The following is a 20,514-nucleotide window of genomic DNA, read 5'->3' as shown; positions in this document are numbered from 1 at the left end:
TTTGACTGGAAATTTCCCTAAACTCTAAGTGAAAGTAAGTTTCCAGTTATGGTTATCTCCTGTTCCTCCCAGACATGTGTTTCCTACCTCATTATAAGAAATGTCAAGTACCAACAAGAAACTCAAAATATTGTTCCCAACACCCACCGAAATGGATGCACATCCAGAAGCTTTAACTGAAGCAGTAAGGAGAACAATGGAAAGACAAGCCAGAAGAGCACACAGGAATGCCCAGAGCCACAACCAGGTCCAGGTCCCCCATTTTCAGCTCCAAAGAGACACAAAAGCTACCTGTAACATTGCCATAACTAAATACACACACATGGTGTTACTTGATATGGTGCAATGGCAATAACTGCAGCTAAATGTATGTTTTCAGTCAAAGCTCTCTACACAAAACCATATTACAAAGGGGATGCAGACACAGGCCAACCAACTGCTTAATGTGACAAAAAAGAAATCAGTGCTGCAAAGCTGAAGCAAACTGCCAGTCAGATGCCTTCACAAGAAACAAGTCATCTGTTCAGATTACTTCAGCAAGCCATCTGGGTTTTTTTCTTACTACAGTAATAGGAAAGGTACCTGCTTTCAGCACAGGGCACTCACATCCACTCCTTTCCCAGAAAGGTATGGGAAAGAGCTTTTTATTATTTGTTGGGATGGTTTTCTTATTTACACATTTCACTATGACATATAACTCAGGTGTAATGTTCCTGGTATCTGTCCCTGGGCAGCTTAGAACAAGGAATGCAAGCCAATGATTTTAATCTTCAGGAATAGCTGTACAGAGGCATGTTAATTTTGGGATCTTTCACTAACAAATCACACAGTATAACTAGAAAGCCACAATGGATGGACTCAGGCAGACTTGAACCAAGTAATTATATCTGAGTTGACAACTCCAAAGAAAACTCCAACAGGCACAGGCTCACAATTTAACTGAGGCAGGAGCTGGAAGCAGCATCTCCCCCTATCTAGCCAGTCAGCATCAGGAAGCCTGACAAAAAACCTCTGAGGGACACCAGGATGGACCACAGACCCTGGCAGGTTAAAACTCTCTTGACACAGCCTAAAAGGAGACAGACTTTGCTGAGAGACTCATGTTGCCAACCCAAGCTGGTTAAGCGTAGGCTTTGGTAAACCAGGCAGCACAGCATGGCATGGCTGCCAAAGCCTGAATACAGCACTACTTCCAAACTGCAGTGCTATTCTTAGTGAATGTGTGTGCAACACATCTAAATCCAGTACCCTAAATAACAATGGCATTCCCTCAAAAGAACAAGAAGAGGGTGAGAAGTAGGGAAGAAAAAAATCAGATGTCTTCAATCATGCTGCTCAAATTATAAGGAAATGTGTCTATTCAGAGTTCTGACAAATTTTAAATTTTGCACAACAGAAAAGAAAGAATTTCCTTCCATATCAACACCACAGTAATTTCAGAATCTTCAAAACAAGATTAACTTATAAAACTTCTAAATCACCCAATCTGCACATGCGCAGTACTCTCACACATGCATATTTTTATCTACTGCAAGATCTGAAGCATGTGATAGCACTAACATAACATTTAATGTTATATATCTTACTGCAAAGCTGCAGAAGTTTCTTCTGTGTCTCCCTGAAGACACAGCTGCACATCACAAATCAAAGACTATACAAATCAAAGATGTATACACCCATATGGAGATATTTATTCACCAGTCTCAAACAAATGAATGGAATCAATAATCTTTATGATACACATCCTGCATGTTTCAGTCGTGGGTCTTCTTTTCTCTCCTCAAAACCAGCTCATAACGACCTGCTAGTGTCCCACAAGAACAACCCAAAATTTCAAGCATTCTTTGTTTTCCAGTTCTATGCATCAGGCAGCAAAACTTGGGTCTTTTAGAGCAGCCCACCTGAACCCCACAGATGTCATCTGTCCTTAGCTGAAGACATATTTTCACTGAGCAAGGAAAAAAAGCATGAAATTATACAAACTCTATCTGCTCAAATGGCAAAAACCTTTGCCAAAAATGTCCAGCCACCCCCAGCTTGAGCTGCACAGGCTGCCAGCAACTCAGCACTCTGACATGGCTGGAGGTGTTTCCCTCTCCCAGCCTGTAATTTGCCCTGCACCCTGCCAGGAGGGGATGGCAGCTCTTCCCAAATACTGAGCCAATGCTCAACAGCCAAACCGAGGGCAGTGAAGACGTGCAGAAGACTGGAAGAGACAGCACCATCCAGAGCAGCAAGGTGGGGCCCACCCTCAGTGCTTATTTCACATCAAACAGCACAAGAGGGCACAGAAGAACATCCAAGAAAAATTCATGTGAATCATGTCCTGATTTGGCTCACTAGCAGGCTTCCCTCTCCCCAGAGGCTTGTGATCCCATGGAAACCACCCTGTAAACTCACAGCCAGGGATGCTCACCCAGGGGAAGGCAGGACAGCTGAGCAGCCCACCTCAGAGGCCAGGGGTGAAGTTAAAATACACAAGCAGGAGAGTGGCAAAGAGCTGAAAACTGCTGCCCAGGGTGAGAGAAGAGGGGATGTTTCCAGCAGTGCAAAATAGAGAGAGAGAGGGAGAAAGGGATTTTGGAAACCTCCCCCACACTGCAGACATGCCTGGGAGCCCTGGCCAGGGTCCGGACCTGAACAGAGACTGAGATAAAGGATCCTGCCCAAGGTCTTATAGGCTAGGAATGAGGAAGCAGGGATGGGTAGGAGGAGGCCCAGGACAGCCATGGGGAGAATATGGAGTCCACCAGGACCAGCAACAGGCCAGAGCTGCCCAATGTTTCCTGGAGGGAATGCACAGCTCACAAAAGCAATCAAATTAAGAGATACTGCTCAGATGAATGACAGGGTGAAGGAAGGCAAAGCAGCTGCTTTTTCAAGGTAGCATCTGCTAAGTGCTAGAGGAAAAGCACAAAAACAACACTAGAAACAAAATCAAGAGGGCTGATGATAAGGGCCAGCCAGCCAGTCCAGTAACTTCTGTTTAGGAAGTTTTTTAGGAAACAAACCAAAATTCACCAGCAACACTTTCTCTCCAAATAAGCCTTTCAACAGAAAAAAATCAGTTTAACAATAGTACAGCACCAGGGTATTTGGACAGACTCACTTTTGCAACCTACTAGCAGGCTCTTAACATGCTCCCAATCCAAATGCAGTCTCCCTCCATCTTCAGAGAAAGGAAGAAGTATAATTTTAGATGTTTCTCTCAGGACAAATTCCTGCAGCTGCCAAGAAACACCATTTAGAGGTAATGGTGGATTGGGGAAGGATTTCTTATCATCCTGATGCTGCATTTGACAGAGCTTTACTCTCTGTGTCACTACTCCTTCCAAATTTCTGTGTTATGTGCATCCCAAAGATACCATTAATTTCCTCAGGCACAACAAAAATTTTGTCAAGATTGTTCAGGCATATCAATGAAAAACATTGGCAAAGCTGTATTTGCAATATGTATTAACTTGGGGAAACCTAAGATTTTTTTTCTTTGGATCACTCAAGAAATACAAAAATCCTTTCTCTCTTCCTGTGAAGATGTGCCAAATGACAAGTCAAAGAGACAAAGTGGTTTCAAACTCAGGCAGAGATCTTAAGTGGCTATTTCAAGTTACAAGAAAGATCAAAATAGTTAAATTTAAAACCCACAATTTGGAGCCATTTTCAAGGTACTGCAGCACAAATTTTCAGTTTGAACAAACTTAACAGTACCCTTCAGATACAAGCAAAAGTTAGAAACAGTGGCAGAGAAGTGCCAGCCATGTCCTGTATGCCGAGATGTTCATTTACTGCGGTAAAAAAAATTAAGTGAATGCCTAGTGAAATGGGTGATACGAACACATTGTGATTTTTCACATAACTTGAAACAGCAAATTCAAAGACAAAAAACTCAAAACAACCAAACACAGCCATTTTGGAAGCCAAAAAATTAGCCAGGTATTTAGAGGAACATGTAACTTGTTACCCCAGTCAGGGAAAACACACTTACAGTTTCAGAAGTTTCACATAAGTACCAGGAAAGACCGACAATATTAAATTAGAGTCTGTATTACAATGCACTACACATAAGAATTTCATTAAGTATTAGATTACTGATATGCTTTTTGGACAAACAATGAGTAGTGTGATGGGGGTGCAGGGAGGGAGGGATGGGTTTTGGTTGCCTCTTCACTGCTTTGCACTCCAAACAATCACAATGCTGGAGTGGGGATCCATGCCTTGGGAGCAGTCTCTCCTAACAAAGATACTCCTGTTTAGCAACAAACATCAAAACAGCTCAGTGTGGGCTTAAGCCCATGCCCATCTCCAAATCTGCAAAGTAAGTCTAAGCAGCTTGCCTAAGGCTATATGTAAAATGTTATGGAGTGTGACTTTTCAAACAAATGGCTTATTCAACTGAATGCCAACACAAGAACCTGCCACATCTTGCTCCCTAAACCTTCATCAGCCACAAATTTGACTATCAGTCCCTATCCATCCACAGCTCTAGAGAGAATCCCATATTTCAGTGTTGTTCCTCTCTAACTACTCATTTCAACTGCTAGACAAGGAGACAAAAGCAAAACACAAATCAGCATTTCCAAATTACTTTCAGAATCAGCGTTTTTAATAAACCAAATTATAAGCACATTCATACTTTTCCCAGAAAGAACCTCACACATACTGATGGCTATCTCAACTGCAAGCTTTTATAATCACTCTGGTTTTTACACTGTAGATGTTTGGCAAGCCCTTGTCATGCCAGGCTTACTGCTGCAGTGGACCAAGAAGATAAGGGGTACAGCAGCTTGCAGGCATGAAAAAAAACTGTCTGGTTCTATGGCACCTCCTGTACCACCTCCAATGCTTGCCCAGACTTGGCTACCCAAGACATTAAATGCAGTTAATTTGTCTGTGCTATCTGGCGAGCTGTATTTCACTGTGAGAGAAAGGACAGTTCAACAACTCATCAAAACATCCTTAATTTCACTCTCTGTTTATGTGATCTCATCCTGGAGATTTCAGACGCACCGAAGCCCCCAGGTGCTGCTGAAGAGTGAGCAGGCTGAGCAGAGAGGATGCAATGACCTGATTAGTTAAGGACCACTCAGGAAGAAATGTACTGCTTCGGTAATGCTTATTAAGCTGCAAGGAGTTTTCAGCAGGGAATTACTACAGCTCATGAAAACGCTCCACTTCACACAGGAATATATGAAAGCAGTGTCAGGAGAAGAGTTAACGTTATTGATTGATATTAACATGACATATCTGTTATGCCTGAGGTCACCTGACAATGCTGCTGGATCATATGCAACTATCCAGGTAACTGGAGCTTGTTTAGACAGAGCCAGCCCATCCAAAGCACAACTGCGGATGAAACCATGCCTTAGAATATCTGCTTGTATTCAGAACATCACAGAGTCATAGAATGGCTTGGGTTGGAAGGGATCTTAAAGCTGATCAAGCCCCCTGCTGTGGACCAGGACACCTTTCCTTAGAGCATTCATTCCCGTGCCAGGTTTTGTGCTGTGTCTGGCCAGCACACAGCACGCCCAGGTCTGTGTCCACCACGGTCGTGAGCGACGCCCACAGCTCCACACTGGATCCTGTACATACAAACTGTCACCCAGAATTGGCAAGGCAGCCAGGAAACTGTGTTTAGAAGAAAAACACAACAAAAGAACTCTCAGCTGACACAACAGGCCCCACCCCTGGCACTGCAGAGCACCAGCTGCTCAGGGCCTTGGAGATTGCTTCTGGACCATTCTGCAGCTTGGTCTGATGGAGCAAGAATAAAATAATTGTGATGCCAGATTTTTTAAAGCCTGCCATTGGACTTTAAGCAATCTTAAATACTTCCTTCAGTTTTGTCCTCCTATCCTTTGTCTATTTATAGTATAAACACTTCTGGGTGAGAACTGCCTTTCTTGAAGGGCTGAGGGACTCCGAAGTCTCACTCACAGATGCATCCCTTCATCTAGCACACAGCTTTGTGAACTACCATTTGTGAACCACAACCTGACTTCCATCTACTCATATTTAATCTGGAATATACATAGGTTATAAGCACACAGTGCTTATGTATATATTATTTTCTTTGAATTAAATCTCATATAGCTTTTGAAAATAGTTCCATAATATTACATGGTCTTCAAGTGATTTTAGTGACATCTCTCTCAAGGTTCATGGCCCCTTCACACCAGTACCCTGTTCCAATGCACAGTTCCCATTCATTCTATCATAGATAAGCTTTTCTTTTCATCTACCAAAAGTGTAAGACACAAGTACCACAGCCTCACATCACACAGTGCCACTTGATTTCACCTTCACACCCCCCAAACACTGAACAAGTGATCCCCATATAAATATACATAAGGACAGCTGTACCATACCCAACACCACAGAAAGTCACTGAAGAGCTCCAAGGGCACATCCCCCTCTTCAGCCCTTAGGAAAAAGGTTTTACACTTGTTTTAACTTCCAAAAGCTGCATCTCTGAGCTGTTTTTGAAGAGAAAACAGACTTTCCTCTGAGTAGTGCCACCAGAGAAATTTTGTCAGTGCCTTATTAGCTTTGAATGTACCAATGTGAGAATACCACAGCATCCTTTCAAAGCTTGAAAATACAGTTACAGTTAAAACAGCTGCTGCTTCAAAGGCTTTTAAGTATTTTAAGAATTTTAATTATTTGGATATTTTTCAGTTTTCTTTCTTATGCCAAGTGGATAATTAGTTCAGTTACAATTTCCCAGGTGGAATACTGGCTTGATTTCTACTTGCCTGCCATCAAAAAATTGATAGCAGAATCCTTAGAGCATGAAAATTACACCTATTTAGTGTGGTGTTTAACATAGTATTTGGAATCGTGGAACACAACTTTCCTACACCAGAAACTTCAGTGTTACCAAATTATGAGTTGAAGAGCTGACTAGATATTTCTGATATTTAAAGAACAATCTACTATTGAATTACAAGCATATTGCAAGAATCCAAAACAGACTGCTTGGCTTTGCCTACAAAGTAGTCCAGTGTCAACATCTTGGTAAGGGTTCAATAAGCTTGTGCCTGTATAATCAAGAGGGGCCCACATACACCTGCTGCTGAGATTTTTTTTTAAAGTCTATTTTAGTTTACTTAATGGCATTCTGTACCTAATGTGCATGGTTATAGACCAACACAGTACCATTAGAGAAAAACCTATTAAGAGCTTCACTAGATTTCATACTGGGAATAAATATCAGAAAGAATACCACATTTCTCTACTAAAAATAAACACAAGAAAAGTAACACGAAACATTAACTTAATATTAGGGTTTACAATTACAGCTGCTGGTGATTTAAGCTCTTTGGAGCCTTTGACACTAAGCATAAGGAGGAAATTGGACTTTCAAATGAGTGAAAGATGAAACAAGCAGGCTTTTGTGCAGCCAGCTTGAAGATCACATGCTAAACTTAAAACTTTTGAGATTAGAGAGGTTAAATTTGGCCTTTTAGGAAAACAGAGAATAGGATATTAGCATCCTCTGTAAACTACTTGAAGACTAACATTCACATGAACTGCAAACTAATGCATTCACTCATCTTCCTAAGAAAATAAAGAGAATTTGGCGGTACAATAATCCTCAGAGAAATGCCAGGACAGGAACTTCTGTGGTCTTTGTTGATTTAGCAACTGATGTGTCCAATACCTTAGTGTTTGGTAAAGAAAGAGCATAAACATATGTTCCAACATCTTTCCTTTTGGAAAGAAGCCACTTGTAACCCGCCAACAAAAATAAGGTAAGCTAAACCCCAACTCACAAATATCACCACTATGCCACTTCACACCCCTCCATGGACAGAACTACGTATTAGGTAGAGATAGCTCCAGGAAACAAAAAATGGGCACCACCAACATGCAGCTGCGAGTTGTACTAGACACCTTTATTGCTTGTTCACTGCTGCCCTTCCCTTTCATCCCGGTAACACACCTCAGTCTGAAACTTTCATCCTGGGATGTAACCTGCCCTTTCATCCCGGTAACACACCTCAGTCTGAAACCGCACCCGTGGTTACAGGAAGTCTCTATTCTCACCACAAATTCTTACTGACTACACCTGTTAAACCACAACCAAGGCATGCCAGTTTACACTGGCTTTGTTCACAGTGACAGTTTACACTGGCTTTGCTTGCCATGCCTGCAAATCAGAAGTATTTAACCAGACACGATGCACCTTCTTTAGAACAGGCAGAAACCACATACCCCTTTCCTTTTGCATGGAAATGGAACCTATATTTGAGCTCATTTCAAATTTTGCTACAGGAAATGCAAGCAATTGGAAGTGAAATAGCATCAGCATGCATTTTTTAATTTACTAGGTGCCTAAGAAACCAGGCAGACTCACCCATTCCTTTTTCACGTTAAAAACTGAGATTACCTTGCTGCATGCAGTCTCACCCCCGGGTATAGGAATGTGCCCTTTGTTGATGGAGTGACAAAACCACCCTTTGTCCCCTTAAAAAGGCAGTAAGCCCAGAAGTTTCTCTCCTCAATTAGCAAAAAAGACACCTCCTAGGACCTGGGGGACTTCACCTATCTAATGTATCTAATATATCTAATATATCTAATTGGACAGGAGCCCAAAAGTCCAGCCTGAGAAATTTACTAGAAAAAGAAGAGAACAAAGAAACTAATCGCTTTTGTGGGGTGTTTTACCAGGAGCAAGAACCTCTTGCACCTGGCTCAGTTTTTCTCTGTAAAGAGTTTTGTTATTTTGCCTTTTGAATAAAACCTATTTGTTTCCAACACTACCACAGAAGCCATCCTGCTGATTTTATGCTTTCTAAGGTAGCTGAGCTATCTTGGGTGTGAAATAGATCTCCAAGAGCTTATGAGACCGGGCTCGAGCAGACCTCTATTTCACCCGGGCACCAAAAACTGCTGAAAGGCTCCGAAGCGCCACGATCCAAGAGGCAGGGCTGGCCCACCGGACTTACACTTCACACTTAGGGACAACACAGAGCCCCTCTTGTTCAGCGGCTTTGAGCGGGTGTCACCTCCTCTCTCCGAGCGCCAAGGCGGCAGCACGGAGGTGCAGATGTGACACCCGGTGTGAGAAGGCGCCGGGGGCTGCCACCACCCCGCGCCCGGCAGCGCTCAAACCCGGCGCGGCTGGCAGCCTTCCTGGCACCCTCCCCAATAACAACCCGGCGCTCCACACCCAGGATGGGGTCCATCTGCGCTGACGGGACTGGACGGGACACAGAGCGAGACACAAAGCGCTGCGGGCGGGGAGCGAGAGAGCAGGACGGGCTCCCGGCCCCTCAGGCTGCCGCGGACACCGCGGCGCTCCCGCCGCCCCCGGCCCGGCCCGGCCCCGCTCCCGGCTCGGCTCTGCCCCGGCCCCGCCGCCCCTTCCTCACCCTCGTACTCCAGGCTGGCCCGGGCGCCCAGGGCGAGCAGCGCGGCGAGGCGCAGCCAGCAGCTCCCCATGCTCCTCACGGCGGCTCTGCCCGGCCCGGGGCTGCGCGGCCGACGGCCAGCAGAAGGAGGAGGAGGAGGAGAGTGGGACCGGGACCTTCTCCGAGCGGCTGCCGGGCGCCGCCGGAGTCTCCTCCTCCCGCTGCCCCGCCTCGCCTCGGCTCCCGGGAAAGTTTGGGTCCGCCGGGGCTCCCGTGTCGCCTGTGCCGTGCATGGCCCCACCCCGAGGGGCTCCTGCTGCCCGCTGCCCTCCGACGTGGCCTCCGGGACTCACCCTGGACTCGGCCCTGGCCGAGAAGGGTCGCAGAATCATAGGATCAGAATGGTTTGTGTTGGAAGGGACCGTAAAGATCACCACGTTGCACCCCCACCGCCTCCTCTGGGCTCTCTCCAGCAGCTTCACGGCCTGCCTGTGCTGGGCTCCTCAGCTGGATGCTCTGTCCAGGGTGGGGTCAGAGCAGAGCGCAGGGGCAGATCCGCTCCCCGGACCTGCTGCCCACGCTGCTGTTGAGGCAGCCCGGGTGTGGGGTCCCTGCTCAGTGCCATGAGCCCCGAGCTCAACCAGGGCACCGAGCTGGCCGGGAAGTGTGTCCGTCACCGATGTCCTCCCATCTGTCCCTCCAAGGCAGGGAGCGAGGCAGGGAGGCTCCCAGTGAACAAGGGAGGAATGGGGAGGATGAGCCCTCCGTTAACTTTTCTGGCACGGTAGAACCTCTCTGGGGAGGTGTCATGCTGCCGGCCCCCATCCCATCCCATCCCATCCCATCCCATCCCATCCCATCCCATCCCATCCCATCCCATCCCATCCCATCCCATCCCATACCATCCCATCCCAGGTGGCAGTGCCCTGCCCACACAGGCCTGGGATTTTGCAGGCAGCAGTCCAAGGAAACAGACTGCATTTCTCACGATGAACTGCTCTGGTTGCTCAGCAGTTTGCTGCATTTCTCAAGATGAACTGTTCTGGTTGCTCAGCAGTTTGCAGATGGCCAGCTTTAAAAGTTAAAAAAAAAAAACCCCAAAGTCATGAGAGTAAAGGAAGAAAGTTTGGAGTCATCACATTTCTCATTAAGTTTTTGAGCAGCCAGGGTGTTGTCGAGTTACATTTTCAGGCTTTGTTCCATAACCACAAAGACTAGAGGCTTTTTTTACTGCCTTTCACATGAAAGCAAATTCCTCAGACACTCCAAGCCCATGGAGGAGGAGGCTTCAGGCAGAGCATCATATGTTCCAACACCTGTGATTTGACATCTGTCAACCCTGCAGCTTGACTACAGGTAGATTTGGGGTTTCTTTGTTTTTGCACTTCCTACCATGAGCATTTAGTGTGCAATCTAAACTGGCAAAGGTGTGGGAAAAGCCCAAAAATGTGCAGGAAAGTAGCCTCAGCCAGAGTTTGTGTGCTGGGGTGGTACAGGGGAGTGAGCCCAGGGAGTTCTGAGGGTCCCTCCCACATTCTGTTTCCTGAACAAATAGGGAAATACCATCTACTCAGTAAAGGAATACTTCTTTAAAAATAAGGGACAGAAGTGCAGAGGAAGGAGAGTCATCTCAAGGGGAAATGTTAGCCTGGAAACAGAAGAAGGTGACAATTCTGCCACACTTTGAGGCTGGCTGTACCAAAATGGCCTAAGAAAAATGTTATCTTGCTGGTAATTAAAATAAAAATCTGTGTGGGTGCTGTGTTTGGGAGCTTTCTCCAAAGCATTTTCTTTTCATCTGACTTTTCCTTTGGATCAGGAGTGCCCCTGGATACCTTCCCACTTGGATTCTCTAATCTACCGTCTGAGACTGAGATGTGCACAGGAGTGAGTGCACATCCTGCATCCCCAGGGCCGACCTAGAGCTCCTCTGGGGTAAAATACCTGGTGGGGTTGGGGGGACACTGGGGCCTCAACACAGACTGCTCTCCAAGTTCTCTGCCCAGTACTGGTGCCATCTGAGTATGCTTGGGCTCAATGATCTGTTTTGAACTTGTTTGCCAAAACATGAAAAAGAAACATGGTAGCAATGGCAGTTTCATCAGAGCAACTGCAATTTAACAGCCTAAGGAATTCTCAGATTTCTGCATGTGAAGAGATTAAAATACTAACATTACTCTGTTTAAAAAAGAACATCAGGAAAAGGAGTGCTTTAATCAGTTTATCTGTGCTGCAAGGCTTTGCTAAGAGTTCAGCGTTCTGATATAATGGAATAATAAAGGTACCTGAAGCAGATCGTAATGGGTCTGGTATCTCTTGCTTTCCCTTTGTGTATTGTCCTTGTAGCTGCCCATTTCCAAAACACTGGCCTTCATTTAGGTATTTCTGTGAGCACAAGGTCTGTACTGGTGTGAGAGCATTGTTCAAGAAGCCACTGCCAGCAGAAGTGTGAATGCAGCTGCAGCTTCTCCATCAGCTGTCCCAACACCACCCTGCCCATAAGCCACAGCCTCTCTCCTGGGCAGCCTTTGCGAGCCTTTTCAGGGTGCAGAAATGTGCTGATTGTGGTGACAAACCCTCCTTGCTGGGTTGTCTCCTCAGCGCGAGAGACGAAGGTCTCAGTAGTAGATGCCATCAGTGACGGCAGCTGTGGTGTCTGAATTAGTACAGGCAAAAATCCTGTTTGATTCCCTGGAATCAGTGGGACCTCAAACTGCTCTCCTGTTGCTCCTGATTGTGCATGTGCAATTCCATGTGCTCAAACAACATGACCACTGGTGTTTGCAGAATTTCTTCTCTGTCTTGCCTGTCCACTGAACAGGATTTTTGCGGTGGGCGCTGTGAGTGGGCGTGGCTGCAGTGCTGCCTTTCCTCTGACATCCATCTCCTGGAGTGTCCTAACTGCCCTGAGAAAGGCAAGACATTTAAGAGCTAACACAGTCTGCAACTTACAGCTGAAATTTAGACACAAACGTGTGCATAAGCAGCAGTGGGAATGCATTCTTCGTGGCCTGTTCGAAATGAGCCTTGGAAAAACGCCAGTGCCAAGGTGTGCATTCATCCAGACTCCACTTTGCTCTGGAGTATCTCTGAGCAATGTAACACTCCTTCTTCATGTTTGATAGAATAACAGCAGTGTGAAATCCCCCAAAAGACTGGGCTTGAAAGGCAAATTCAAGGCAATTTTTGAAAAAAATGTTGAATTCCTAATAACAAATTAGACTTTTGTAGTTTTCTTAAGGGTCCTTTTAATAGGAGGAAGTATGTGGAACTATGAATCAATTAGACAAATGTTACATATCATGAATTTGAAGGCACAGTCCATTTTTTTTCCTCCCAGTTCAGCTTTTAATTTTTATAGAAAATATTCCAACTATTTAAGCTCGTGGTTAGTTGGAGTTCCTGGCACTCCTGGCATTACACCAGAATTAACCAGTCTGCTTTTTGTGGAAAATTCAGTTTTGACTGTTCAGAGGTGAAAGAAAATTTTCAAGACTGAAATTAAGCAACACTTAGAGGACCAAAATGTGTGAAAATGTCTTCGTTGAATAGAAAAATAAATCCCAAAGCAAAGTTAAATGCTCTTGGAGACTTAAAAAATTATTCTTGTTATGTCAAAGAGTTAATATAAAGACATAATTTTTCTTTTCTGCTTTTTTTTATAACGGTTCAGAAGTATGATTTTATTACTCTGTGCCAGAATAGCTGTAACAACTGCAATTACAGTGATAACAAAAATACAACTTTTGATGGAGAGGAGAAATTAATTAAAATCAAATTTTAATATTGTTTAAAAATCTTTTTTCTCCAAATAGTAAAAGATGATGAGGAAATAAAAATAAAAAGAATTATAAGGAAATAAAACAATACCCAAACAACCCAAATGTGTGCAATGAAGTTTTGGAACCCCTGAGTAAAGTCTAATTAATCATAAGCAGATGACAAATAGGGCCCCAATCCAAACCACACAGTTTAGTCCAGTGAATTGCCTGACTGAATGCAAATGCTCTGATACTTAGAACTACTCTTGTAAATATCTGCAGAAATAGACAGCCTTAAAATAAAATAATAATCATAATCATAATCATGCATTTCTTCTGTACAATTCCTAGAATCCTTGGAGCTTATTATTACTTTGTCATCATTTTTAGTGGCAGTGACACTTAAAAATGTTCATTTGTAAGTCAATGTTTGCTGTTATTAGACCCTCCTTTGAGCTGCTGGTAACTGCCAGCTCCTGTGGCCAAATTTTTCCCTCTTCAGTTATATCCTAATAATTTTCTTTCCTTGGTCACACCTAAACCTCAATGGCGTGACAATCCTTGTCAAAAATACAAAAGAAGATACTGCCCTGACTGTAAAAATAGCATATTCTAGGGAAGTGAAATGCTCTTCAGGGCAGCAGTCTCTGGTGATGTGTCCCATCCCTGAGCAGCTTCCTGCTCCCTATGCCAGTGATCTGAAGAAATTTCTTTGGCTCTTCCCAATTAAAGGTGGCCTCCTAAAAATGGCACAAAGGAGATGGCAAGAGTAACTTTCCCTCAATTTCTCCACTACCAAAACCCTTGCTGTGGAAAATTTCAATATGAAAGTTTGGGTCAGGCAGACAGAAAGCACATACATGGAGTACACGTGTAGCAAGTCTTGGAGAACATCAAGTTGCCTTTTTCCATTCCATCTGGCAGGGTTGGTGTGTCTTAGGCAGCCAGCAAAACAGAAAATTTGGGGGGGAAGACAATATTTCATTCCCAGTTAGACACTGACTGATGCAGCAGTATGTGGTAAATCAGCATGGTAAATCATGGTCTCATGTATAATAGAAGTACTGAAGAACAAAATCTCTGCATTTTTTATTTTCTTGATGTTGTTAACATCCCTTAAAAGTCTAACTTAATATCTCGTCAGTTTTTCATGAGTGTGATTGGAAACAGCTGTGTCTAAACTGTTTTGACATTAAATGAGAATGGTCTCAAAAGGAAAAGACTTCTTTGTGTACAAATAAAAGAACTACAGTTTGGCCAGATTTAGATTTTGCGAGGCTTTTGCTGAGTCATTACAATCTGGTCCTGAAAAAGAAACTGGTAATTACATAGCATGAATAAAATGTAATTCCAGAACAGTCTTGAAAGGCAGATAGGTGGGAATTTAGAGCTCATCACTATGAGATACTGAGCAAAGCAGACACACTACCAAAGCATTAATATCTCCAATTCTTGCCACTGATGGTGGTCTCATTACACTTAATCAAAACATTATTTAGGTCCTTAAAGGAATTTAGGCATAACATAGTGTGCAAATGGTGTAACCTCCCCTAAGTAGTGAGTAGTATAAATAATATAGCACCTAAAAGCACTGTGAGGGAATTTAGAGATAGTATATTTATATTTATATTTATATTTATATTTATATTTATATTTATATTTATATTTATATTTATATTTATATTTATATTTATATTTATATTTATTTCTAGAGCTAAAGTAGTTCGAGCACATGAGTATGTTTGAAGTGAGCCCACACTTAGTCACTCAATAGTCATGCAAGATTAGCTTCTGTATTCTTGATTATCAGGACTTACAGTGGTTTACCATCATGATGAGAATTCAGTTTACTTCAACTACCTTAATATCAACAGCATGACATAAAATATTCCTCAAGGACAAAGATGTATTTTGCATACTGTACAAGTAATTCGTGGAAGAAAAAGGAAAAAGTTGCACAAAGTTAATTATGATTATTAACTTCGGGCATATAAAATAATGTCTAGATAAGCTTTCTTTCATGTTCTCTCCTTTTTTTAAATTCAATCACCACAAACTTGCATAGGAACAGCAGCTGCATAAATGAATCCTGTGCTTCTGGAAATCAGTAAACTTGCATATGTAAATATATGGATGAAATGGAAATTTCAGGAGGTCAGGCACACGTTTGATCATCCATGTGCACACATACACATGCGCACATATATATCTGTATATCTGTCTCTTTGTCTGTAAATAAACACATATATGTCTCAGTGCACACACATGTGTATCTGTGTATGCAAGGGGCACTAATACCACTTCAATTGAAATCAAACATGTATCTAGACTTACATTGATTTATCAGAACTTGACCACTGTCCATCTATGTATACTTAGAAATAAACGAGTAATTGTATTTTTTTATCTTTATATTTTTACAAAGACACACAGTTTAAAACTTTCAAAATGCACTGTATAAATACACTGAGTATAAAGTACCAGAGTACTTTAATGCCAAGAGGAATATGCCAGAAAACATAAAGTTTTCTGAGAATTTGGAAACAGAAGTTTGATACAGAATGAGTATCTTCAACTTCTTTCAGGGGCCACGAGAAGGAGAATTTCTGGCTCCAGGGGCTGGTTACACCTTCGAAGAGCACAAACTCCACCTAGTGATAGGTTTAGTGCTGAAATTTTAGAAACCCAACAATTCTAAAGCACAATCTCAGTTGTATGGCAGGACTATAAAAATGAGAAATAAAGACTTAAGTTGACACACTTAATCTTTGGAAAAGTAAGAAGAAAACAGAGAAAGACGTACTAGAAATGTTTATAGCATTTTTTACTCATCTGTTTAAGAAAACATTTCAGTAATAAAAAAATCTTCACATTTTTATTATAAATATTGTGAACTTGTTAGAAAACCCTATCATTTAATACACGTGCACATGTAAGTTGTTTTATTTGTTTAATCTTTTTTATTAAAAATGAAGACATGTAGAAAAGACATTGGAATGGGTTAATATGCTCCTGCTTCTTGTTGAGCAAAGTACATGGACAAGATAAATGTACCAGTCCCTGAAACTGCTCAGACACACAGCAGTTTACAGTCCATTGCATAAACTTCTGTAGTGTTAAGTTTGACAGTAATTCCAATTTCAAAGTAATATTTCTCACTAACTTAGTTCACCTTTAAAAAAAGAAATTGTTCTTACAGTAACAATATCTGTGACTGATCTCCCCTTAAAAAATAATTAAAGCTTATTTAAATTAATGACGGCACCAATTACTTTATTTCTCCTTCTCCACTTTACTCTTCTCAACAGTATCCAAGTAGAACCACATGAAAACCACATGAGCATTCAGAGAAATAAGAAAATATGTGAATATAATGGAGAAAAAAACCCCTCATGTAAGGTTCACTGCAGAACCCAGGAGTAGCCCAAAGAAAAATAAAAGACACAAAAGGATCCTAATTAACTCTGGCAAAGGATGACCCAAGCATCCAGGTTTTTAGTATGATGATTATGGGAGCACAGAGGAAGCCTCGTGAAAGAATCTGGGCACCTGCCATACTTATAAGGACAAAGCATGCAGGTGAACCAACTCCTAGGATGAAATCAATTCTGGACACTTCTGACCTATTATATAAAATTTAAGCAACTCTGAAACTAGGGAAATTGAAGGAAGAACCGGAAAGCAACCAGCCCAGTTGTCCCACCTTTTGCCAGTTCACTGTGTGGTCAGGGATCACTGCGGGGGTCACTGAGCACCAGGGACCAGCAAAGGGACCTCTAGGACAGAAGAACTGTGTAAATGGGAGGGAAAATTTATTAATGATTTCAGGGAAATTATTCAGTATGTGTTTGTTCATTCTGGGAAAATCAATGACTATGTATGAAAAATACAGTATCTCATCAGGAGCTTTTTCTGTACTCAGCCTGCACAATATTTTGGAGGAGATATCCCCTTGAGCATCTGGCTGAATAAAGAATTCCTGCTTCTTAATGCTAAGTGGTGTTAAGCAGTTTTTATTTGTACTGATTTTTGGCTCCTCCTGCCAAGTGTCCATCTGAAGAAAAGCCAGTCTGCCTGAGAAAAATATGAATATTTACTCCATGATGATCAGTCTGTCATACTGATGCCACAGTACCTCTGGTTGCATTATTTTCCTGTGAGGAAAAGCTTCACTGGAGACTCATTAAGGTGTGGATGTTTAGAGAATACAGGATTAGAATTCAAGTGAAACAAGAGTGAGGGTGTCCAGTTTTCACTGGGCCTGATTCAGTAGGAGAGAAGCCCATCAGCTTATGCCAATTTCAGCAGGAGCAAAGGTTTTCAGCACCTCTCAGGAATAAAAGCTTTCTCCCTGTCCCAGTTTGGCAGGATATTTCCATCCTTATACTGTTTCCACTGGGACTGCTGCCATGTGTGAAATTAGGCACATACTCAAGTAACTTCTTCCATAATGGCCTACAAGTTAGCTTGAAAGTTTTACTGCTATTTTTTCTATGTCAAAACAGAAAGAAACATGTATATTTCTGAGTACCTTAAATATTCTTAACTAGGTTGTTAAACCAAGTAATATATCAAATATTATAATTTTGCAAGAGTGTCATGCTGAAAGTGGTACTCTGTAGACTGAAACAGAATAAAATTATTTAGCAAAACCATAAAATGCTTGTATTCAACTTTTCACATAAAAAACCCCCATATTTTTCTTTAGAACATCAACAGGTAAGGCCACAGAACTCCAGCAAGGCGCTGATAAGCATATCATTTTGAACTATTAAAATTACCAATAAATACCAAGAAAATCATCTGCCTATTTAAAATTACAGCAATCCAATCAATAAAAAAAAAAAAAAGCAGCCATCAACATCTCTAGTCATAACTGTTTTCAAGTAAAAATTGCACTGTATGCTTTAAGACTGTCACATTCTCATGTATTATAACAGTGTTACAGCAATATACATGTATTAACTTTCATCCTTCTGTCCTGGTTAGTCACAGTTTCACTGGAATTCTCCAGTGTATGATTCTGATTTTCATCCTTACTGCCTTCACCAGTTAAATCTTCCTTTTCCTTTTCTTCACTCTGCAATGGCTTTTCAGAGCTGTCTTCCTTTCTGCTACATACATTCTTCTGGCTTGTCAGTGGCTTTCGCTTAAACAGGGAAAACTGGAGTGAAAAAAACAGCTAAATTATATAACTGAAACAGCTAGCAGTGAAATCAAGATAAAAAAAACCAACAAACCCCTTTGTATATACTGAAGTCAAAAGAGGTTGGCAGATTTCTCCTTGGTAAAATAATTTTTTTTCAAAACAAAATCACTAAAAATATTAACGAGAAACATTTTCAATATTTAAAATGTGTTAAAACAGCACATGGAAATCAGAAAAGTTAAAGTGATTGCATTTTGTCAAATTACACATTGTACAGTTTGTACAAAATGCTGTAAGTGGTGCATTTATTTGGGTTTCTTTCAAACAAGAGCCTGAGGCAAGGTCCAAACATGAAGCCCCAGAACAGAAAGTGCTTACTATGCCTGCTGATAAATGTGTGCACTGCCATAAATGACAGTGCTTGTGCTCAGTGAGACCACCCTGGTTTCAAAGTTAACTACTGCTTAGGGCCTTTGGTCAACAGGAAAATCAGCAGCCTCTGCAGGAGCCTCTGGATCCTAAAACCTGTAAGAAATTGTATATCAGGTATTCCTCAACATGCTCATATATGAGATATATTTGATATATAATTATAACTATATATAATAATATAGAGAGATATATTTGATGACAAAATCAGTGTATGTTGCAAATAGATGCAGGGTCAATGAGCTCAGCTGCTGCTTTCAGAGACAAACAGGGGGAAATCTTTTTAGATAATGTCCCATAGGAATCAAATCCTGAGTTTTCACCTCACCAGTTCATGTTGTGATAAACAATCTCTCTCTCAGGGACATGCCATCCATAAAGAGGTCATAATGGGCTTTAACTAATTTCTATTATTTGGGCAATTTTAAGTTATTTTATCAAAAAATAAAATCAAGTCTTAAACAGAAGTAACAGGTTGCTCAGCAATTTCATTATCTATGCAGATCATATGAGTTGAGGTATTTGCTTTGGTAACTGCCCACTGGTTTCTCAGTCACTGGCAAAGCTAGCAAGAAACATCAGGACACAAACCTTTTTTCTCCCCACAATTCCTCCAGTTTTTTGGTCATCAGTGTTCTCTGAAGAATTGTTCACAGTGTGATTGTCAGTGCTTTCCTTCTCTACAACAATATAAATGCTTAAATTAAATTTCTTCTGATTCATGCAAATCAGAAAAATATCACAGAAAAGCAGAAAAAAATTGCTCTTCAGATTATTTTTGAAGTAGAGGTCACTAAATAAAACTGAAAAAGCTATCAGAATATTCAGTAAAACTTAATGCCCAGCCTGAAAAGAATATTTTTATTTTCTAATCTCTCCATATAACGTCTTGATATTTCTCTCCAGATGCTCAAGTTTTAAGAACAGAACACCTATGGCTGTGACAATATATAAAATATTTTTATTTGACACTCACAGTTTCCTCTTGCTGACAGGAGAAAAATGTCTTGCACACTTATTTGCAAGTATATTCTAACTTGGCAAAGCTGATTTTTGGGCAGGAGTTACAGTTCAGTATGAATTTTATTCCATAGAAACAATTCTGGGAAAGGAAAAACTTTCCATCTCAGTGGATGTGTCTGTGTTTAAACTTTCCTATACTCCCTGTATGAATCATATACATTTCAAACTTAATATCAAAACTACCAGATCACTGGATAATGGAAAAATTTTTAAGCATCCTTTCTGTACAAGCTATTTCCATTATAATATTGCAAATAAATGACATATCCTCTTCATTATGGTCTGTTTTATACCACACTTGTTATTTTCTTTCAAGAACACCATTCTAGATTATTTCAAATTTCTAAAATAAAAGAAGTCCTATACATATAGGGCACCCACTTTCATGTTCCCCAGCTTTTCTAAAGGAATATACAGTTCTCACAAACTGCCACCAAAACTGCAAGGAGCTTCTAGACTTACATCTTCAGCATCCTGAACAGTGTCCAGCAATTATCACATTTCACCTAAAATAATCTCTCTGTGAATAGAATGAGGAAAAGTCAGCTGAAAAAGATGGGGAAGAATTCTGAGAAGCTTCTTGATTGAAGTGAGGCACAGGGTACCTGAAGAAGTTGCCTGAGAGACAATAAAATTACCATGACTTTGGCACTGCACAGCCAGAACTGCTCTTAGCAGGATTCAGTCCTGCTAAGAAAAAGTTCTCGTGGACTTCCTGCAACTTTTGACTGGGAAAAGTATTTATTTCTTTCAAATAATTAACAATTAATAATGGGGTTTGCCCCTCAAATTTCAT

At 41.5% G+C, this 20,514-nt stretch overlaps 1 protein-coding gene across 1 annotated transcript in view; it reads right to left on the bottom strand.

Moving 5' to 3' along the window:
• Positions 1 to 16,058: 16,058 nt before the first annotated feature.
• The window catches only part of RPGR (retinitis pigmentosa GTPase regulator), a 54,002-nt gene continuing 49,546 nt past the window's right edge, over positions 16,059 to 20,514 (bottom strand). Inside the window, exons 17-18 of the mRNA XM_038142897.1 lie at positions 19,287 to 19,375; positions 16,059 to 18,281 (exon numbers count right to left, since the gene is read on the bottom strand). Of these exons, the coding sequence (XP_037998825.1) occupies positions 18,060 to 18,281; positions 19,287 to 19,375 (311 nt within the window). The 3' untranslated portion in view covers positions 16,059 to 18,059. The remainder of the gene's footprint in view (positions 18,282 to 19,286; positions 19,376 to 20,514) is intronic.

The sequence above is a fragment of the Motacilla alba genome, chromosome 1 (genome assembly GCF_015832195.1).
Source record: "Motacilla alba alba isolate MOTALB_02 chromosome 1, Motacilla_alba_V1.0_pri, whole genome shotgun sequence".
Classification (NCBI taxonomy): domain Eukaryota; kingdom Metazoa; phylum Chordata; class Aves; order Passeriformes; family Motacillidae; genus Motacilla; species Motacilla alba.
The sequence above is the reverse complement of the archived record's forward strand: the minus strand, read 5'-3'. Positions and strand labels throughout refer to the sequence as shown.